At 37.2% G+C, this 24,216-nt stretch overlaps 1 protein-coding gene across 4 annotated transcripts in view; it reads left to right on the forward strand.

The window, feature by feature from the left end:
* Positions 1 to 24,216, forward strand: part of ZCCHC7 (zinc finger CCHC-type containing 7) — a 200,882-nt gene that overhangs the window by 2,906 nt on the left and 173,760 nt on the right. For all 4 annotated transcript variants that reach the window (XR_006102458.1, XR_006102459.1, XM_042454491.1 and 1 more), the window contains exon 2: positions 9,405 to 10,093. Coding sequence is in view for 2 of the 4 variants with exons in the window: in XM_042454491.1 (XP_042310425.1) it covers positions 9,421 to 10,093 (673 nt within the window). In the remaining 2 variants the exon portion in view is untranslated. The remainder of the gene's footprint in view (positions 1 to 9,404; positions 10,094 to 24,216) is intronic.

Below are 24,216 nucleotides of genomic sequence, written 5' to 3' on the forward strand. Positions count from 1 at the left end.
TTAGCTTAGCTTAGGCAGTATGAAGCGGTATATAAATGAAGCTTGTTTGTTTGTCTTCTTGGCCGTCCATGGACTCTTCAGCACTCTTCTCCAGCATCACATCTCAAATGAATTAATTTTCTTCTTATCCATTTTCTGTATTGCCCAGCCCTAACATCAATACATGGTTGGAAATACAATTGCTTGTGTGATTCTGAGTTTCATGTTCAGTTGTATATATTTGATTTTTAGGATCCTTTCTAGTTCTTTCATAGCTGCTCTTCCCATTCTTAGTCTTCCTTTGATTTCTTGACTGCAGTCCCCATTCTGATCTATATTTGATCCCAGGTATAGGAACTCTTTTACTATTTCGATTTCCTTATTGTCTAGGTTGAATTTGTGAAGATCCTCCATCTTCATTATTTTTGGTTTCTTTATGTTCACCAGTAATCCTGGCTTTGCACTTTCTTCCTTGACCTTCTTCAGTAGTTGCTCTAGGCCTATTACATTTTATGCTAGTAGTATTGTGTCATCTGTATATCCTAAATTGTTGATATTCCTCCCTCCTATTTTCACTACTCCTTCCTTTTGTGCCCTAGCCTGCTCTTTGGATAATATTTTCTGTATACTGTACAAGTTGAATGAATAGGGCGAAAGGATACAGCCTTGTCTGACCCCTTTGCCAATTGGGAACCATTATGTTTCTCCGTGTTCTGTTTTGACAGTAGCCTCTTGTCCAAAGTGTACAGGAATCTGTACTTTTAGGACAGGGGATACCATTCTTTTGGTATTGATCAAATACTGCTCTTTTATTCTCAGTAAGTAAGAAATAAGTTACTTGGTATATTTCTTCTGTTAACTGTCATATTAAAAACATTTAAGTTTTTGTTGATGATGGCAAAATACTGTTAATCTGAGATCTTGGATTATACTGGGCAAGGATGTGAGAATTTTATTCAAAGCAGGTTTATATTAAGATATCTGCCAAGCTTGTGAATAATAGCAATGGGCAATCGGCACTAAAGCCTGGTTTGTTCATCTGTGTAGTGTCTTGCCAGGATTATTGAAACCCCATTTGACTTTTTCATATTTATTTTGTTGAAACCTGGAACTGAAGTGGATTAATTGACTTGATGTATGAAAAATACTCAACATTGTGAAGGTGAAAAGTATTTTTATTTCTGCACAAAAGTTAAGTAAATGAAGAAACTGGTGCTTGTTGGCTGCATAACTATTCACCACCCCCTTTGATGTGTTATGACTATATAAGTCTCATACACAGGTGGATGGAGACTGGATGTGTTCAATTCTGATGCCACTTGATCTCAGATAAAATACACATGTTTCTGAAGGCCTCAGAGCAGATTTAAACAACCAGTATGCTGAAAACCAAGGAGCTATCAAATCAAGTCCAGAATGAAGTTGTACAGATCTACTAAATAAGACTGGATTATAACTCTCCACCACCCAATAATATGAACATCTCGCAGAGCATTGTTAAAATGCATTACTACAAAATTGAAAGAATAGGGCTCATGTGTGACTTTGCTTAATGAGGTCTGCCCACCAAAACTTAGTGTCTGGGTAAAGAAGGCATTAGTCAGATAGGGGCCAGTGGTGACTCTGAAGAAGGTGGTGAGATCTGCAGCTGAGATGAGAAAAAATAATTATTGAGAGGACTCTCATCCAGAAGCCTTGAAAATATGACAAGAAAAAAGCTGTTGCTGGGAAAAAAAACCCCTATCAAAACAGGCTTAGAGTCTACAAAAGGCATGTGAGAGATACAGCAAGTGTTGGTAAAGTTTTTCTGGTATAACTGAGCCTACTGAACTTGTAGCAAATGCTATATGTGGCACAAAGCTAAAATACAGCAAATGTGCTCATTGCTTTGAAAGCACCATCTCTGCAATGAAGAGGCGGGTGGCAGCATCAAGTTGTGGGGATGCTTTTCCTCAGTTGAAACTGTGGGCCCATACAGACAGGCCAACATAAAGCTGCTTCGGGTCACTTTGGAGGTATGCTGTTTCAACTATGCATGCGTCCTAAAAGGCCAGAAGCCATGCCAAAGCCACACTCCAGTCCTAAGGATTGGTGTGCAGCTTTGGTGCAACGTCTAGCCTCTTAGGACACATGCATCATTGAAACAGCATACCTCCAAAGTGACCCGAAGCAGCTTTAGTCTGGCCTGTCTGTACAGGACCTGTGAAACTGATCAGGACTGAGGGCAAGATGGATGGAGCCAAATATAAGTTAATTAGAGGAGAACCTGCTTTAATCCGCAAGAAGCCAGAGACAGGTGGACATTCACCTTCCAAAAGAAGAATAATGCTAAACATAGCCTAAGCAACACTGGAATGGTTCAAATATAAAGATGTCAATGTTTTAGAATGGCCCAGTCAAAGCCTAGACCTCGGCATGCCTGAAAATCTGTGGCAAGACTTCAACGTTGCTGTAAACAGTCCCATCTAAGTTGACAGCTAGAACACTTTTGCTAAGAGGAAAGGGCGAAAATTGTAGGATCCAGATGTGCAATGCTGATAGAGACTTACCCAAGAAGACTCATAGCTGTAATTTCTGCCAGATGTGCATACCAGCTAGATACTTAGCAACTGATAAGTGCAGGTTTGTTTTTATGTATTTAACAATAAATTAAATAAAATTAAACAAACATTTTGCATCTTCTGTCTTGAATTTACTGTCTACATCGAGTGGTAACAGTGCCAGTTCAATCCAGTTCAGTTCCAAGTTGTAACACAACAAAATGTGGAAAAGTTAGTGTGTGTATATGTATCTACAAGACTCTGTGAAATGGGCTGTTAATGACCCGTGATGAATGGTTGTGACAGTATAGAAACCTTTCAGTATTTTGAATGAAGGAATGTTCAGCGCATGTTTGTCTAGTAAAACCTATAAATTTATCTCATTGTCTCATAGAAGGGATCAAAGAGTTGTCAGTAGGCATCTTACACCCTTCGGTACTATAGGAACATCAACAGTCTAAGATATGTGGATGGCATCATACTCCTAGTGGAAAATAGCATAGTCTTGGAACAATTACTAAGGAAGGAGAAAGAAGAAAGTGCAAATGCAGGCTTGATGCTGAACATAAAGAAAACAAAAAGGACCACAGAGAGGAGCTACATAAATTCAACCTAGACGATGAAGAAATAGCAGTAGTTAAAGATTTCCCATGCATTGGATCAAACATTGATCAGAACGGAGACTGCAGTCAAGAAATAAGAAGAAGGCTAGGAATGGATAGGGCAGTGATGGAAGAACTAGGCAAGATCCTAAAGAATAAAGATATACAACTGAGCACTAAAGTTGGAACAGCCCAAGCCATAGTATTCTCCATCACCATGTATAGATGCAAGAACTGGACAGTGAAGAAAGTGGACAGGAAGGAAATCAACTCATTTTAGCTGTGTTGTTGGAGAAGAGTGCTTGAAGATTCTGTGGATGGCCAGAAAGACAAATAAATGGGTCTTTAGACAGATCAAGACTGAACTTTCTCTGGAAGCCAAAGTGATGAAAATGAGGTTGGTCTATTTTGGCCACATCATGAGAAGACGTTACTCATTAGAAAATACCATAATGCTAGGAAAGGTTGAAGGTAGTAGGCAGAGAGGAAGGCCACATGCCAGATGGATAAACCCAATCAGAGGTCATGGACATGAAACTACAGGGCCTAAACAGAGCAGTAGAGGATAGGGGCCTTGGAGATGTCTCGTCCACAGGGTCACCATGAGTCGGGGTAGACCTGAGGGCAATTAACAACAACAAACTAGTTGTAGAGCACATGTTTGAATGCAAAAGATCCCTGGTTTAATTTCAGTGCCTCTCATTAGAGTTGGTAAAGATTCCTCTTTGAAATTATGGAGAGTCACTACTGGTGGATGCTGACCTATAATGTGCCAATGGCCTGATGTGTTTCACTGTAATGCACAAGGAGTAAATACAAGTTGCAACCAGCTGGAGAAACAGATTGCTTTTATTTATATTTTGAAATGATTTTGTTGCCGTACATGAAAGAGGGTGTTTAGAGTCATTGACAAAGTACCATCATTATTGATAAGAATGTTCAGCAAAGTGAACTACATATTTGAGAGAGAGAAAATAGGGGATCTGCTGTTTCTGGCTGACTAGGTAATGGGGGTGAGGTCAAACCAAGGCGGGTTACAAACCGCCACTTACGACGCGCTCCGTGCGTGCTAGGGTTAGGAAGGGGCGTGGTAGGGTCACGGCGGAAGTGATGCCGCGAGGGTGCGCTTTGCCCCTCGCGGCACCACTTCTGCATTTTGAAAAGGACCGCCATTTCGGCGCTCCTTTTTCGCTGCGCTGGGAAGCCTCGCGGTCTGGCCTCTGGGGCTTCCATCCGCTGGGGCTTCCATCTGCAGCGAATGGCGGCGGCAGGAGAACGGCTCCTTGAGGGCGGTCTGTAACCCACCTAAGAGTATCGGCCTATGGGTAAAGGAGCAAGGTAGCAGGGAATATAGAAGAGGGAAGGGTATCTGCTTCTGCCTATATTGCCCCCTAGTGATGCTTTGTCAGTTGTGCAAACACGGTTCTATTTTCACTTCCAGCTGATTTCTCCTATGCTAAAATAGACTTGTTCATAATTTTCTATGCATGAATCTGCTGCTTTATTTTTAGAAATCCTTCTGCATATCTTTAAACAGGGTTGAGATAAATGCAACCTTCCGTCTCTCTTCTTTTCTGAACCTGTTTTTGAAGAGAGAATCTTTATTTTATTTATTTACTGTATTTATACCCCGCCCTTCAGCCCTAAAGGCTCTCAGAGCAGCTTACAGTTATTATTTTAATTATGGTCAAGTAGCTGTATACGTCATTCTGTAAGTCACCGTCTTTGTCCATCTGGCAAAGCAGCTATACCTGAGAGTTTCAAGTGTCTCCTTTATCTGCAAGGCTTTTTGATGACTTATTCTTAAGATCCTGATTAGTTTAACATAGCCAATTTTAATGCTACTTTTATTTTAAAATAGTGTTACTGAATGACATCTCCCATCATTGATTATGCTGGCTAGAATGGGATGGGCAACTTATATGGGTTCAAGTGAAAATGTTGTGCCTCTGGGGTGCCTTAGGGCCAAAAGAAAAAAAAATCCCCATAAGACAAGAAAGGGGGAGGGAAGACAAAACTGGAAATTATACTAACTCCACATGGTTTTAATCTCCCCTTTTAAAAAAACAGTAAAAGTAAAACCTCATACCCATTTTAAAGTTTATTCACCGCTTTTGGAGGCTTCCTAGAAACCCAGTCCTTTTTTGCCAGAAAAAGAAGTCGACTTGGGGAGTCTCAGGGCTCTCTACAAAAAGCTTTTGTGGGCTAGTGTGATGAGAGGAGCCATTAAATAACATATGGAAGACCACTATTTTGGAAAAAGGTATTGGAACCAGCATGTTATGAGTCGGTGCCAGAAATCCAGGAGGGTTGGTGCATGTCTAATTAGTACAGCTAGGAAATTCCAGAGAGTGTTCACTGTATACTAATTCCAAAGTATGTTGACTTATGCCAAAATGCCAGAGAAATGTTCACTTATTCCAAAATGTGCTCCAGAACTCTGAGCAGTGTCTGTCTTAAGAGAAGGGGGGATCTGATGATCTTTGGAGTGTTCTGGCCCTGGCTTGTTAAAAGCTTTGTAAGCAAACTCCAAAACATTTAAGAGTGTCCCAGTAGCATATATCATTCAAAATGCACAAAACAGCGATGCACAAAATGCAGAAAACATTATACATGTTGCAGGCTTTCCAAACTTCACATGCTTCTTCATCAGGCAAATGTGTTAAAAATCACATGGGAGAAAGAAAGAAAAAAAAATTGACTATGTTAGTCATAGCCCTGCATTTGGTTAAGATGATGTAGTTGTCCTCAGTTCAGATGATATGTTCAATTCAGGCAGGCCCCTCCTCCTTCTGACCATGTGGATACTGGGAGATTCAGTCCAGGAAATAAACTTTACATTTCATTAGCAAGACAGAAAACTACTGCCTTTGAGATCCAGTAGCATATAAGCAGTATAGTCCCTTCAACCAAGGTGTAATGTGCTGCAGGTAATGGCACTCCAGTCACCCCACTGGCTGTTGCTTTCTGTACTGGCTATAGTTTCAACATATGTTTTAACTGGAGCTCCACATAAAATGCTTTGTAGTAATCCAGATTACCACTTCTTGGATAGTGGTCCAACTGGATCTATCTAGAAATGGCCCCTGGCCGTTCTGTCTTACCATCTGTATAGCAGAGCAATATGGCTTGGCTTGATAGCCTTGAGATGATAACCGTTATCATTTGCTTTGTATGAAATGGTGGTTATTAAGGCATTTCTTCTGAGACATACCTCACAAGCTCAGACTTATATGAATGAACCCAAAGTGTGGAAAATTAAGTCCCTCCCAGCATGCATTGTGTTCTTTTTTTGAATGGCAAGCCATCTGCTGTTATAGTGTCAGGTCCTATAGGCTTTACTTAAGATAGGGAAGTCAGCATCTGCCTACTGGCAATGTTGGGGTTTATGAGTTTTGTATGTTATAAATGTGAAAAAATGCTTTCTATTAGAGGGGCATGATTTGAAAAATGTCTGAGATAAAAGCTTTGAAAGGTATCTCAAACCCCCAGGTGCTCTGCCAAAAGAAAAATTGACTGCCATCCTATAGTCCAAATGACTGTCATATGTCTAACATTATAGTATCATTGTTTAATATTACACGTTTCCCTTAGATCCGTGTTTGCATATATTCTTTTTATTCTAACCCCCCCCCCCCCAAAAAAAAAGATCTAAGAGAACTTTTCATTTTTCTTTATCACTGATGTTAAACAAGTTGATAAATTAAATTTCCTGGTCTCTATGATCTGTACTGTTCTTGCGAATTTATCATGTCAAAGATTTATAATCTTCAGTAATGAATTAAATTGACTACCTGTACTCAAGAATGGGAGCACAGCTTGCTTTCCAGATCTTGAGACAGTTGCTGCTTTCTTCTCTGGTCTAGTTTTCTCCTTTTCCTTTCCGTTTTAAGCTAAGACTGTCAGTGTGAACCATTTACAAATGCCTGTTTGTGAGCCAGAAACATGGTGTACCGTTGTGTCGCATGCTTCTTACCTTTGTCTCTTTTTCATTTGAAGCCAGTATATATTTATAGAGAGAATTTGTATTGTGTGCAAGCATGCAACTTTCCTAAATAAAATGCAGATATTTTTGTTCTCGCATAATTGTATCTGAGAGCCAGATGCTTGACATGAAAATGGTGGTGATTGATAGTGGCAGAAAATTGTCATCTTTAGATAGTATGAACTTTCTGGTTTTATGACAGGGTGGAAATTGTGAAGCCCTCCATCTCTGATCAGTCTGCAGCTCCCAGTATACCTACCTCACCACTAGCTATGTTGCCTTGGACTGCTGGGAGTTGTAGTTTTCTAACACCTGGTTGTCCACATGTTTTCCATCCCTTTTTTATGAGTGTCATCTGGGGCATCTGCAGGCAGAGTGATGGCTTGCATGGTTGCACAATAAAACTAACAGGAGGAAAATCAAGATACGGAGGAATCTTGCAGCACCTTTGAGGTTAACTGTGCAAAATAAGTCTTAGCACGAGCTTTCGTAGACTTGGTCTGCTTCCTCAGAGGAAAATAAGTTAACATCTATATTCCTTCCTCACTCCCAAGATGTTTGGATTCCCTTGGTTTCTCCACTGTATTGGGATATTTGATTGATAATAGTGGTAGCTTCATCTTAGGGTTGCCATAAGTTGGAAAGGACTTGAAGGCACACAACAAGAACAAGAACAACAAGTAATGTCTCAGTTGTTAGACAGATGTAGTAGACAGGTGCACATCACTGTAGGAGTGAAGAAGGTTGAAATATATGGAGACTGTTCCTCTGCCAATAGTGAAAAACTCCCACTGAACATGACTAGCATTCCAATAGGCCTAGCTGGATTTCTTTTTAACTTTGAAGTATATCTACAGTATATATTCCAAAAAGCAAACCTTGATTTTACCATTTTATATAAAGGACACCATTTTACTATGCCACTCTATTTAATGGGACTTGAGCATCTCTGGAACCCCAGTGGATACTAATGGACCATTGTCTAATGTTGAAAAGGTTGATTTGTATTGTCTGCTTACCTTTTCATAAATTAAAAAAAACAACAACTCATTGTGGAAATTGCTGAAACTTTTAAATTGTTTACCATATATACTCAACTATAAGTTACTTCATGTATAAGTTTTTGGGCCCAAAATTATGGATTTTGATGTAAGTTGAGGAAAAGCTTAGGGATATGTAACAAAGGATGTAAAGGACTAAAGACAGGAAAATAATGCCAAAGTACACCCAAACATTCAAAAGGGCCAGAAATGGTGCTGCAGCAAAGAGAGAAGAAGTGGTTGGTGCTTCTTTTAGTTTTTCCTGGAACGGACTAAGCTCTCGCCTTTCACCACTTTACTCAGAGAAGGGGATGATTCCTATTTTGATAAAAGTTAAGCTACATTACTTATACTGAACCCTGGATAAGTTGACCCAGGATTTTAGAGTCGATTGTTTTGACTAAAATTTCTAGACTTATACATGAGAATATATAGTATTTAGTCTGCTTTTTTTTAAAAAGTGCCCAGAAACATCTTGTGCCCTTAGTTGGGATTAATTATCTGACTGGGTTCTATTAGTAGATAATTTCTGGTTTTATTTTAATTTTTAAAAGCATGAGTTGTGTATAGATAGGTGAGAAAGACTATTTGGAAAAATTAAAAAAGAAGAAGAACTGCAGATTTTCTTGAAAAAACTTCATGACTGGGGAAACTTTATTAGGATCCAAACCTCAGTCCTCCCAGGCTATGGTTCCCTTTGACATAATGGAATCCAGAGACTTTATTTCAAGGAGCTCCCATTGGTTACAGTTTGTAGGAAATAACTTAGGTCAACTCTAACCTTGGCCTAACTTTGCGCTGGCACAAGGGCTGTTTCTCTGGGCTGAATCGGAATTGGATGTGACATAACCCATCTCCTCTTCTGCTCCACCCTTTCCGCCTTTCCCTTTTGGTTCTTTGACCAGCCAATCTCAGCCGTTGTGGTGACTGATCTCTGTCAGTTGATCTCTGAGATAAGCCAGCAGAAGAGGATTATGTCACCAAATGGTACAAATGCCTTGCGCCTCATGCCATCTAACCCATTCCTACCAGCCTGCCTTTGAATTAAGATTGCATTGTTAATCTGTAGTCCATTCTTTGCACTCTTCCTGGTAGTAAATGTCTTTTGACAGAGAAGGACTTGCTTTTGATTAACTATGCATAAAATTTGCTGTTAAAATGAATGAGATCGGTACATTTTAAAGGTTGTTGTATATGTGTTACTGACCCTTTCATCTGTGCTTGCTTCACATAATTAATTGTTGGTTTTTGTTTTTAGAAACAAAATAATTTCCATGATGTTGGGAGAATATGATAATATAGAAGCAATAGAAGATGAACTCTACTGTGAAGATTCTTCCAGTGAAACAAGTATTGATAGTGAAGTAGAATTTCATCTTTACAGTCAAGTCCATTATGCACAAGACCTTGAGGATATCAATGGACAAGAAGAAACTAAAGCAACTCTACCTGTACAGATACAGAATTCAGTGAGTAAACATGATCAGGGAGGCAACTTTATTGTCATTTCAGACAGTGAAAATCATATTTCTGATAGTCCAGATATCATCACCTTATCTGATACCCCTGATGAAGACAGCATTTACACAAGCAAATTCCAGAAGCCAACAACATCAGCAAAATCTTCCAATTTTTCTGAGCCCATCTCATCAAAACCTCCTAGAGATCCTTCTCATGTTACCCAGAATTCAAAGCAACAGGCTTCTTCAAGAAGGAAGAACAGGGCTAATCAAAAGTCCATCTCTTTTCACCGTGATGGTATTCACATGATCCATAAGATCTTAGTAATAGACGACAGCTCCAATGATGAGGATGCAGATGATGTGACGAGTATACCCTCTGAAAGTGATAATTTGGAGAAATGGATGCTGTTGGGAGGTGACAAAGATGACAGAGATGATGACATTCTCTTAAACCTCGAGGGCTGTGGAGCTTCATCTAGTGAAGGTTAGTATATTTTTGTGAATAACAACTTGAAGTAGAGCTATGAAAAAGATTTGCCTGTCGTAATAGAAAAATGAGCTACAACTAGTTAATAGTTGTATATTACTAATTACTAGATTACCAATAAATGATGTTTGTGTTTACAAATATTTAATGATGCTATTCTTTGAATATGGCATGCAGGGCAGCAAGCATGTTTATTTCAAATTGGAAGGTGTGTGCGGCTTTGAAATCCCTAACATCTTTAGAAATAGTCAAATGATAGTAGTGAAAACCTAGCTTTAGTGCTTTATTTTATTCTCCTATATGTATCTGCCACTGTTTTGTTCTGGGGATGTGAAAAATCCATCTGTCGCATTCTAGAGTTTCTCACTTTTCCACCAAAATGTTCATTGCATCCCATTCTGTACTTATTTGTATATGGATTTTTTAAAGTCAAAAGTACACATTATTTTTTTTAAGAGTGAGTATTGTTTGTTACTTTGACTAAAGATATTTATATATAAGTACATTTCCTTTCTCAAATGAATCACAAGTTTCACAGATTTCTTTACAGAAATGTAATTACCAGAAAAAGAAGTTCTTTACTGTTTCTGTCCTCATCAATTGAACTAGGTGCCACTGGATTGGATCCATGGGTGGAAGCTTCTTCTGATTGATTTTGGGCATCCCAGCCTCTACTGCTGTCCTTATTCAGTTAGGTTTCCAGGCCAATTGCTTATCCCAAATCTGTATCCAACCCACTGAATTCAGGCTGCTCTCTGACTGAAACTGACTGGGTTCAGTGTTCAAAGATACACTGAATATAACACATGTGTATGTTCTGGAGGACTTGAAAGACTGTCTTGAATACAATATATTAGGCATAGTCTATATTGTTCTATATTGCTCATAGCTTGACAGCAGAGAGAGAGCTAAAATGAACAGTACTGTGACTGTATTAAAATTAACTGTTGTGTCAGTCATCTGCCTTATTGAACGAAAAAGTTTAAAACCCACCTACACATTGCTTTTTTCTGCCTCTTTTATTACTGTGTAAATAAACTGATTACATAAAAGTGCTGAAGAGTTTAAAATGGAATGCATCATAATGCATCTTAAAAACAGATGACTTGGACATATGAGAAATCTCAACATCCGTTTTAGTGTCAAGGGTAAATCCAAGATTCAGCCAAGACTACTAGTAAAACTCAGGTTTTCAACTGCATCCATGATGCTTTTAATAACCATGATCAGTAAGGGTCTAACAAAAATATGGGGCGTCAGCTTCCAAGCACCTCATCCACATCCTCTGGTTCAGCAAACTGAAAAATATCCATTAAAAACTTGAAGAGATGTATCCCAGGGTGACTTTTTCAGGCACATTTGCTGGGTACATGTGAGCAGGTCTTCTCAGTGGCTGCTCTGAGGCTGTGGAGTACTCTTCAATGCTAGGTTGCCTCCTCCTCTGTTGTCCTTCCCCTGACAGGGGAAGAAACACTTTAGCACTAGTTTTAAGCAGATTTTTGGCAGTTGACTGGTTGCTGTGGAAGGGGTTTTTAATGGATAGATGCTGTGCATTTTTATTGATTTTAATTTCTTTTAATCCAGTTGTATTTTAAGTGTATGGTTTGTTTAACTGTATTTTAATATTGTGAGTTCTTACATTTTTATCTGTACTTTTAAAAATAATTATGTTAACTCCCTTCAGTTTCAAGACGTTTTAATTTTGATAACTCACTTTAGTTTTTAGGAAGAAGATAGGATATAAATACAGCCAAATAAGATGATGTAGTGAGTGTATCCATCTTTGCTCCTGTTAAAATCATTACATCCAATTCACTGCATATGAGAGGTTTTCTCAGCAGGAAGGTTGAATCCTTCACAGTGGGCCATTGAAGGGTTCTGCATCTGATGTTTTAGATTTGTTTGGGGCTGGCTTTTCATCACCTGAAACACTCAGGATGCTAGGGAGGAATTGTGTTTCAGGTCTGAGATGTCTGTTGAAATCTAGTTGTGTGGTGGTGCAGCTCCCCCACCACCCAGAAATTCTGTGTTAAGATAAGGCATGTGGAGATCGTGCACTTTGTTTAAAGTGAAGTTATGCCTTAAATTGTCAAAATTTGGGAGTGCAGTAATGATACTAAGATACTGCCCGTGGAGTTTCAGAGCAGGCCAGTGGAGCCCCAGACCTACAGGCATTGCCCACCCTTGTTATACAACAAAGCTGCCACTCTTCTGTGTCCACAAGCCATGATTTTTTTCTGTAGTTTTTAGCCTTGTGGACATACTAGGGAGAGGTCTACACCTCCTTCTTTGATGAGCTAGATATTGGTTGCACAAAGTTGGTGATTTTTTACTGGGTAAGTTAATTGCAAATACTGTACACTCATCCCTCCACATTCACTGGGGCTAGGGGCACAGGACCCCCGTAAATGGGGAAAAAACACAAATTACAAAAACACTATGTTTTTACCTGAGAGAACACCTCTCTAGGAATCTCAGGGTCCTCCAATTGAACTCTGTGGTCAACACCTGCCAGACATTGACCACAGAATTGTGCTGGAGGAGCTACAAACGCCTGGTGGAGTCTTCTCTCTAGGACTCTCTAGTTGCATTTTTGGTTAAAGTTGACCATAGAACTGCTCTGGAGGACTTAGAAATTCCAAGGGAGAACATATTAATAAAATCTGTGAATAATCAAATCCACAAAAGTCAAAGCCACAAGTGTGGAGGGACAATTGTACATCCCTGTTATTTCTCCTAACTTCAGTAAGAACACACATGGACTTGGAATACAGTCAACCCTCCATAGCCACAGATTCTTTATCCACAGATTCAACCATCCATGGCTTGAAAATATAATATAATATAATATAATATAATATAATATAATATATAATAAATTCCGAAAAGCAAACCTTAATTTTGCTATTTTACATAGGGGTTGCCATTTCACTGTGCCACTGTAATTAAAGGGATTTGTGTGTCTATGGATTTTGGCATCCATAGTAGGTCCTTGAACCAAACCCCAACAGATACCATGGCTCCACAATACTATCAAGGTTGGAGGGCAGGCTGAAATGGAATGCAGTACACATATCCTTAACATGGCTTTCCTTGAATCAAAAGTCCTGCCACCACCATTCCTTCCTTTGGGTATTATTACTTTAATGGTTCCCCCCTTTCTCTGAACTCTAGTTTTTCCTTTCATTGCACCAGTTGTTGGCATATCCATCCAGCTGCACCTGATACATTCTGTTGTTGTTTTTATATACAGACATTCCTTATAATTGTAATTTATAATACTAATAAAAATTTAAATATCACCGACAGTAACAAATAAAGCCCAGATCTGTTTGACTGTCGCTGGGATTGATGGATTTTCTACACTTCTAGCTGTATATTAATTGCCAATTTTGTGGTCATAGTGTGGTCAAGAACACAAAGCCTCATTTCCTTTTTCCAAGACTTAGCACTTACCTGCTACTACTCTCAAAGGAACAGCCCCTATTGTTCAGTGGCTGGAAGTGGGTAACTGCTGGTGGCTACTCTGTTGGCTCTTTCTAGACCAATAATTGAAAGTACAGGGGAAGTAATGGTTAACAAAACAAAACTACTTCCCTCAACTTCCAGCTGACCCAGCTATTACACTGATTCCCAGTTGCTTCTTCTCAAAGATAGAAAATCCCCTCCAGTCCCTTAACCACCTCAAGACTGAGCGAATGGGCTGTGAATAGACTGATTCACCATGTGTGAGCTTTCAGTGGCAACATGCTGTCTGAAGCAGGCATCTGAAAGAAATCCTGAACCACCCTCATAGAAGTTGCTTCTGATCAAATGGGGCTAACAGGGCTGATTCTCCAAGCCACTTGCTAGTTTATCTTGCGGCCTCAAAAGCAGCAGACAAGGCTCAGGAGATGAAAAGATGTTCACCCTATCACACCCTGCATCATTCTATCAGCCCTTTGTTGGATTTGGACAAAATAACCAACTGTGATTAATCAAAAGAAGGAAGCAAAAATTGCTCAATTCTTTGTGGCTGCACTTGTGGGGCACAGGGGGTGTCTATTGAGTCCAAAGCTTACCATGTCTCACTCTTTTCGTGATAAGCCATGGTTTATTGTGATACCCGACACAGCCCAGAACTACATATATATTGTGATCTAAATCTAATTTTGTAAGATTTTATATAGATAACTGCTACATAAAAGTTGGGTTGGATAGTTTTATCTAATGACTGTTTGTATCACTTTTCAAAAAACCAAGGATCTGTACTACTGGTCTCCCTATTTTTAATTTTTAAGATTAATACTGTGTTTAGTTCTCTAGCACTACAATCTATCCCTGAGGCTAAATGCTACTAAGTCTCCTTAGAAAAATAACTACTAGTACTATTTCCTCTATCTAATTAATTAATTGATTTTATTTATATACCGCTATTCCAGAGATCATAGCGGTGAACAGCAAGTAAGCTAATTTGCAAGTAAGCATTCCTGGATCTAGAAAAGAGATCCAGGAATGCTAGATCTCGTTTACTTCAGAAGCGTATAGTTTATTTTGGACAGCTTTTAAAAATGTAATTGTTCACTAAAAAGGAAGCAGACAGATTTGGATATTAACTTATTCTCACTAATACTGAACGCTCTAAAGCAGTGTACCATGGATCTCACAGTGTTTTGTAAACAGCATTGAAATTGCATTGCATTTTGGAGCAATTGTTTGAGAACCCCATTCGAAGCTCATAGAAGGAACCTGCATAACAGCTTGGGTTGGCATTTTAAGAATGCTTTTAGAAAAAGACACTGTATTGAGATAGTTAGACTAGTTTCTCTGTTCTTAATGCGTTGCTGCCACTGTTACTTGTCCCAGCACCATTTGTTCTGGTATTTCTGACATCCTGGTAATTTGGGGATGAAATCATATCTGATGTCAGTTTTGTTTCGGAAGTGGTATGCAACTAAATAGACAAACAAAAATGTTTTCAGAATAACGTTTTGCTCTATTGAAACCATTTTGTTGTGAGGTGTTGTTGTGTTTTTTTTGCAGTTGCTTTTAAAAAAACTGCTTTGTTTGGCAGAGAAAAACCAAGTGTCATAGTTTGAGAGGTGGTTTTTTTCGTGTGTGTGTGTGTGGAGGAGGATGAAATTGTAAAGTATGCAAGATGTTTTCTACCTACACGTTTTTCCATGTCAGATGAGGGGTTTTAGTCAAAAACAGTGTAACCAAAAATAATGAATGTGAAGAGCAGATTGTGTAGATAGTTACTGATTATGTAAGCAGATGTGTTTGAAGAGCTTTTCTTGCTGGTTATTACTTTAGAAAATTGAGAAGGAGCCTTTGCATGGATTTTTATTTTAAATAAATACATGATGTGATTTGAATCTGTTTTTTTAAATCTAATGGCAGTGCATTTTGCTAATATGTATCTTAATAATAAATTAAAAAGAGAAACACATGCTTCTGAAATAGATCTGGAACAGACCTGTAAAAGTAGCTAGTCATTTTAAATACAACTTCTGGCTGAACCTAACAGAGCTTGGTATGTATATGGTATTTATACAACATACAGTGAAGCTTTTAGGCATGCTCAGTGTTATGGAGACCAAATGTGCCTTCTGTAAGAATTCACCTTATGAATATTAACGTTACAACTTCAAATGCCTATGAAACAAAACCTCAAGAGCATGGAAGAGAAAAGCAGAACACAGAATTTCAGCCTGCTTGGAAAATAGATTTTCAGTTGAAAAGCATCTACTTCCTTTGCTTTTGTGTTCCCTGTAAGAATTTGAATCTGATCTCTCTAAAATGCAGACATATCTAATATAGAGCTAAATTTTGTAAAGGTTGTATGTGTTTGTTACACAAGATATTGTTCCTACTATTGATCCAGTAGGATAAACATTTATAAATGGTCTTACTATTATTTCTTGTGTTTTCCATGAAACTAATACCCTCCCTAATTGGAAAGGCAGCGTTAAATATTCTTACCTGAGTAAATAAAAGGGCTACTCTTGGTTAGAATAGAAATCCAATTTTATGTATGTTGCTTTCATATAGAAACTCCTGTTCAAATTTTTACATTGACTCATTCAGAGGAAAAAAATGTGTATAGTAGTAGTTAGCTGATGCATAATTCCAAAAATAGAATTAGATGTGGAATTCAGAATACGTTTATCATCATTTTAATTTAATTTTGTTTATTTTTAAAATTATGTTAATTTAAGAAAAAAAACCAAAATCCTTTAAATAGTTATTTTACTAAATGTTTTGCTACATTTTGCTAACACTGTTGCAAGTCTGAGTAATTTTGAATTATTAATTCCTCAACTGATGTTCATTAGGCAATAGGAGAAGCTGATTTTTGTCCCAAACATTTTGATTTTGGGGGTGAAATTTCATCTTGTAGGGTAAACAGTTTCTTGTCTTTTAATCCTGTCTAATAATAATAATAATAATAATAATAATAACAACAACAACAATAACAGTGATACCATTAATTTGAGCGAGCCCTTTAGGAGCAGTTGTGCTCTTTGAAGTAATTTATGTAGTTATGTGTATATCCTGAAAATAAAACCCTGAATTTTGTAGAATCACAGTAATTGCTGCTTCTTAACTAACAGTAATTGCTGCCTAGGTGTATATCAAGATAAACAACCATTTTAATATGCATACTTGTACAATGAAATCTCACGTAAATGCCCTGTTATTTAGAGTTTTCACTGTGTTTCTGTCCATTCTTTCTAATAATAATCATTATTGGCATATCTCCTAGGTAGGGCATACAGGGTGCTAGATGTCTTTTATTTTCAGTGACTGTCTTTTATTGCAGCATTGGTGGTCCTTTAAAATATATGGAATTTGCTTAATTCAAACCCCATTTAGTTCAAAATGAAATCTCGATTTGCTAACGTTAAGATACGTCTTTTTATATGTAAGTTAGAATTTCCAGAGGGATAAATTAACTTCAGTGTTGCAAAAGTGTGGCTTCTGTACCTTCAGTGCTGTGCCACTAAACTGGTGAAAAATTTCTAAATCAAGTAGTATCCTTTGTCGCTTATAGAGAACGATGGACCTGTTTTAAATCTGGTGCTTTATTTTTAAACTTTCCTAATTTGGGCTTCTGTTTACGGGGATGTTAACAGTCTTTAAGAGCTTTTTGTGCATTAATTATTGTATCACACCATGCACCCTGGAGCTGTAATAAGCAATGGGAATCCACCAGCCCTCGCTAGGAACACTACATGCATATGGATATTTGATTAAAGTTTAAAGAAATGTTAATCTTCTTTACAGTGGAATGTGGATACATTTGAATCTCTTGATTATTTTTTTAAAAAAATTAATAAAACTAATAGAGTTCATGTGGAAATCTCTGGTGGATCTAAACAAAGTATACCTCAACACTTTGCAGTTCCTTTTATCTCTGTAAATTTCTCTGCCTATTGTAAACTTTTCCTTTAACTCATTTAAATTTCCCATTACTTCGGTTTGTGGGTGAGGTTTTCTGCAAGAGTGCCCATGCTCAAATGGTCATATATTCTGGCTGACTTTTTCACTTTCACCCTTTTCTTTATTGGTCATTATTTTTTTTTTATTTAAATAAAAAGAAGAGGGGAATCTTTCCAATTCTGTGATCAGTTTGATCTTTCTTCCTTATCCCTGCTTATTGGTATTCCTTATAAGCTAGGAAGAAATGTTCGTTGTTATTTGAGATTTTAAGAATGTGTGGAAAACTACTTTTCCCTATTTTACATTAAGTTTTATGAAACCTGAAAGCAGTAGAAATGCTCTCTGCTCCCTCTTTGAAAGCATGGCATCAATAGACAATCAAACCTACTTACCAAAAACTATTGGTTATCATGAACATGCAGCATAATAGAGTAAGAGATGTATTTTAGCATAGATGATATCCAGAACATCAGACCCCATCTTGTGTGAAACATATTGTATCTGTTAGCCTGCTAAGCACAGCAAATATGCTTTAGCGGTGGGCAAAAGCAATAATGAGAAAATGCAACTCTACTTGCTGGAAGTTGCATAGTTTGTTAACTGGTATTCCAGGTGGCAAAAGGAAAGGGCCGAATCCGACTATGAAAAGTATAAACATTATAAAAGTGATCCAAAATACTGTTTCAACTAAGATGAATATCATATATCAAAAGACCCTACAGTAACATGACAGTGAATAACATGATGTATTTTAGGATGTAAAATATGAGGAAGCAATTAAAAACGTGGCATTTTACTGGATTACTAGGTTTATAATTTTAAGAAGCCCTAATTCATTCTGATCTATTGTGCTGTGGCTGCCCTCCCATGATAAATTTGTGACAATATCCCCATCGGTGATGGTGTATTAAACATCTGAGTTCTTATGTGTTATGCAGTGTTTATCCTGCTCCATTTCGGTAGTTTTTGGTGGATAACCGTCATCGCAGAAGTTTAAGAAAAAGTGACAAAAGTAATCTCTACTTGCTTGTCCCTGACCATCATGTTCAAGTTCAGACAAAAGTGCGTGTGTGAGAGACAGAGAGAGAGCTCTTTACAGTGCACACATTATGATTCTCTTATTTAATTCAATTGTTTGGTCAAAAACTTCTCCCCAAGGGTAATAATAATTTAACTTATTTCATATTTTCACAAGAGTCTTAATGGGACAGGTACCTACTTTTGAAACCTTCTTTTAGAAGAAGCATTCATGTCCGTTCACAGTGGGACACAGGTTCTGTTGTAATGAACTTGATGATTTCAAATAAATTAATTCATAGTCAGTGTGGTGAATCTTGGATTTATGTCTGATGCTGGCATCTTCTAAGAAGAATGCTACTCTAGGTTGAGATGTTATGGCATTTAGTAGTTCACATGCAATAATTGGCCTGGCTAACATTTATACCAAAAATTGGTATAAATAATCAATTTTTCATGTCTTTCAGTCTCTGCTTTGACAATGTTTGCTATCTTACCCCACTTCCTGCACTAAAATTAAGTAGTACAAGAATACTTGACAATTTCACTGTTATGATCATATGTCTATCAGTTATAAACCTTAACTTGCTAACAAATATTTATTAAATGAAACAGGTGAGGCCATTCAACCCAAGCATTGTACTAGCTCTCAAAGTACAATAAGGGAGATTTCACCTTAGTATACCTCTGTGTCAACTTGACTGATCCAGTGTTTTTATTTATACTGTTTAGTATGCTATTTATTTATGCTGTGGAAAAAGGATGCAGTCTTGTATTTGTAAGGGTTTGCTTTGCTTTTTTTGCTGAATACTTGCTTAAAAGTGCACATGGTATAATCACAGTATTGAAAATGAGACAGATGAGGTGAATTTCTGATAGCTAATGTCAAGAAAAGCTAACTTCAAGGTAATTTTGTTGAATAAATTTTCAAAATGACTACCATGGGTCATAGCCCGCTATATAAATTAAAATGGAATAAATTCTGGAAAAAGGATGCATGACAAAGTTTACCACAGGCCTTTCAAATATTACCTGTGTTTTGTTCCCCACAACTATATACAATGGGCCCTTGGTATCCACTGGGGCTTGGTTACGGGACCCCCCATGGATATGAAAATCTTTGGATGCTCAAGACCTATTAAATACAACGGCAGAGTAAAAGATGGTGTTCCTTATCTAAAATGGCAAAATCAAAGTTTTCTTTTTGGAATTTATATATTTTAAAAAGAAAATATAAAATATACTATAAATATTTAAAGAATATTTACAAATCGAGGATGCTTGAATCTGTGGATTAAAAAATCCATGGATATGGAGAGCTGGTATAGTAGTGTTTGTATAAAGTTATGATCGCACAGTGCCATTCTTTATAAAAATCCAGTCACCCAAACCAATGCATGGAAAAAGGCGTCTCTGCATGACATGTTCTGCTTTTTCACGTGAAAATAATTCTGCAGGAATCACCTCTCCTACATTAGGTACTAGAGCATAGACTCATAGTACTTCTGGACTAATTTGTTCATTTGGGCACACAACCTGCAACTGCAATACTGGGTTGTGGTTGTGGTGGTGGATGTGGGGATAAAGTTCATTGCAAGCCCCCCCCCCTTCTTCTAGTCATCCTTGCACACCTCAATGCGCACAACCCACCAAACTGGCTAATTTTCCTTGGTAAAAAGACACTATTCAACAACCAACAAGTCTTATGCTGTAAATATGCTCTCTATTGTACAAAGGTAGACATTGACCATATTATGATTCAAAAGTGTTTATAATCACATGTGAATGTGTTTTCCTGTGGACCTTGAAGCAAAACGAGTCTCTTGTCAAATAAATTATGCTTCTACATAGTATAGACAATGGCAGCAATGAAGAAAAACCTTGCTCTGTAACATAGCCATGGTGGTCATCATTTTATTTGCCCAATGTCCACTGTTTGTCTGACATGTATGTATAACTCTGTCTTAACAGAAGAAAAAAAGTTAAAAGGATTAGATAGGGTCTGCACACTGTTCAGGGAGACAATGATAGGATATGAGGAACAACATTCAAGGCAGTTCACTGAAGCAGAGAGAAAAATCAGTTTACATTTGTAGTATGCAAGTTCTTAAAATATTCTTATGTAAAGAGGATTGCTGACAATTTGTATAACGTTATGAGTTAAATTCTTTATGATGCTGAGCTCTTGGACACATCTCTTTCAGACATTTGAACTGACAGAAGTTGAGAGGCGGGGCGGGGGGGGGGGGGAATGAGGACTTGCTATCAAATATAGCCTTTGCGAACAACTATTTTTCCTCCTAATTTGGATGTACACCAAACTTATTTTCAAATCCTATTTAAACAGTAGATGTACTGTTGCACTTTATTCTGCATGATCTAATGATCAGATAGGATTATGTAGCAAAAAGTATTTTAAAGCATCCTGTGCCTCTCCCATCGAAAAAGTAAATTCCTTGCTACTAATAAAAATTTCTTACAGAATTTTGTCCATAAGTTTCTGTTCCTCTTTTAAAAGGATTTCTGACTTCGCGATGCAATATGAGAGAATCTGTAGCTTTAATTCTGAGACTATCCGGAAATAGCGTCAGCAGGTTTCAAAACGACTCTGTAATGCTATCATAAATATTTAATATGAACCTGTGTTGACCCTTTATAATATATTCTATTATATATACTTAATTTGGTTTAAGAATGAAGAACGTTTCTTCCTTTCAGTCCCCCCCCCACCTTGGATGTGGAAGTGACTTGTTCCCTCAAATAACTCTTTTAAACAAAATGTTATATTAAATATTTGAAGGTACTGTTGCCAACAGTTCTTGCAGGTGTTTTAAATCTAGTATTAGGTCACTACAACAACTAGAACAAAGTTTCTGTGTACCATTCTTTATTCTACCTGTCTGCAAAACGACTGCCAAATGTATGGGTCTAGCCCACTCTTTTGGAGCTGTTGAGCAGGGGGTGGCAGTGGGAGGAAATGTGGGATCTCAGAAGACTCAAAGGAATCCTTTAAACTTCTAGCAGGGCCAAGGGGTCAATGTCAGATTTAGTCATGCTGTTATTTTAGCCCAGTCGTCCAGAGAGATGGCTGAAAAGTGAGTCTTTTATTTCTTTTTTGTGTGATTATTAACAGGATTAAATGTAAGCCATTGTGTACTTAGTACCAATTAGTTTCTCGTCTGAGAGGTTCATTATGATTTTTTTCCAGCATTCGTCTTGTAATATTTTTTTAAGCATCTGATTTGATTTGAGAGTGAAAGGAAACCATTTCAGAGCGGTGTCCTTTCTACAGTGTCGATTCTCCTTTACCTTCTAAGTTACCAATACTTTTCCGTATAAAAAGTTTTGCGATAACTTTTTGTGTGTGTGTGTCTTATTCTAAGAAATGCTTCCAGTGAGAGGAACTACTTATTTTCTGCCTCACACACAAAATGGAAATCGAAAAGATTTTCTTGCATTCTTGTTTATCACTTGTACACATAAAAATATTAATTTAATTTGTTCATTTACCCTTATTTGTTGTCCCATGTCAAACAGTTTATGTACTAATAAATCAAAATGTGCTAATTCTTACCATTTAAGCAATTTCTGATTTATAGAAACCACAACGGATACATATAATCAAAACTTTTAAAAATGAAATAATTGAATATAAAGTTAAACTATTTTAGAATTTAACCAGTATTTTGTTGATTTAGAAAAAAACAGGGCTGTGAATATTTATTGTATGTGTATAGACATGTGCTTTAGCCTTTTTTCAGATCCAGTTCAAAATCAATTGTCTTGAAGCCATATTTTTAGTTTCCTAGTGGAAATGCGGGGTGCAATATATGGCTTCGGGGTTGCACCTGCCCTTTCCATAGCACAAGCATTTTAAAAAGCTGCAATTCTTTCCATGTAGTAGTTTCTACTTCATGAAAACTACTACGTTTATTAAATTCAATTACTGTTTTAATTTTTATGAAACATGAAAGAGCATCAGAATTTTTCTTGTGTATTGAGTACGTATTTGGGTCCTGCCACATAACAGCATATTTAATGATGTCTTTGAGGGCTGAGATTATTTATCAAGTGCAGTTGTTTTTTCCATAGACTTTTTGGTTGGCTTATTTCATATTAACATTGCCTAAATGTACAGTGCATATGTTACTTATACTTTAGAAATTAAATCTCTTGTAAAAAATTTGACCAAATGTGCACTTTTAAGCCATTTGCCTCTACTTGTTTATTTCCAGGAAAATAATTGGTTGCAGTCAGGGTGGTGTTATATATCTGGTCACATTTTCAGAATTAATAGTAATGGGTTATGGCTATTGTAAAATAGGAGGGAAGATGTATTTCAAAGACACTCCTTAACACTATAGTTCTCTCAATATTTAACCTACGTTTAGATTGTCAGTAGTGGAATGCTAACTTCTGTAGAGCTGCAACTTCAATCTTTCCCCTTTCCTAGAGCCAAAAGATCCATTCTGTCCATACTATCAGGAATTCTTAGAAAACCAGACAATTAGAATTACGACAAAAATCCTGTACATTTATTTTTCGGGAAAATGTTTTCTGCAGACTGCAGCCTTTTTTCTTGTGTCTGTCTAATTGAAAATGGCAAGAACTACTTTGCATACCCCCAGATATAATAGTTTTATATATGTTTTCTGATCTGGATTGAATACCTCTTCAAAATAGCGTTCACTAAACTGTTAGTGTGGCTGGTGCCTAAACATAGCCATCCGCTAAAAGTTCTGGTTCATAATGTTACCTGTAACTAAGATGCAACTATGGTTCATAGTTCAAATTTCAAATTATTTTATAAAATATTATTTGTAGTCTCTTTCTTTCAAACTTGCAATTGTATAGAAAGGCATATAAAGAATATATCTTGAAACAATTCAGTCATCCTCAGAAGTGAATCAGTATTTACCTCCTAGTCTTAAATATTTGAATAGATGTGTCTGTATGCCAATGCTTGCATAAAGACATAGCCTATGACATGGTACTGGCACAGCAGTCAGTATACCCCACTTGAAGCAGTTATCTATTGGCATAGCAAGCTTTAATATAGAACCACATGCTAACCAGGATACACATCACTTGAATATGGAAGCAACATTTTTGGATATAACAACATCAGATAATTATTATGAATCCAATTCTAGTTTTAGAACATTTTAGCTGTATAGTAAGAAAGGTGGAAACTTTAAGACAAAAAGTGAATTGTAGTGTATTCAGGAAAAATTATGATCCACACATGTCATTTGATGACATTATGGATTGCTAACATGATGATATCTGCATGATGGCCCATTATGTTGTTCCTCTAAGTTCAGCAAAAAAGCTCCTTTAAAAACCTGCAGCCATTCATCAATCATTTGACAACATATTATTTTAATTGTAGAGATTGCATTCTAATTCTAATTGTATTCTCATTGTATAATGTAACTGAAAAAGGTTATGAAAAAATATATTTGTAAAAAAAAACTTGTGGGGAAAAACCATATCAACAGCTTTGTACCTAGAGCCTAGGTACAAAGCAAGTAAGGGAATACAGCCATTTTGGTGAAAAAGAAGAAAAGATAATGCAATTCTTGAGTTATGGGAAGCTCTCGATGAGGCAGGGAAAAGCTCTCGATGAGGCAGGAACAAAATAACACCCCATACTTCCTGGTATTACCTCATTTATT

This window comes from Sceloporus undulatus, chromosome 2 (genome assembly GCF_019175285.1).
Source record: "Sceloporus undulatus isolate JIND9_A2432 ecotype Alabama chromosome 2, SceUnd_v1.1, whole genome shotgun sequence".
NCBI lineage: Eukaryota > Metazoa > Chordata > Lepidosauria > Squamata > Phrynosomatidae > Sceloporus > Sceloporus undulatus.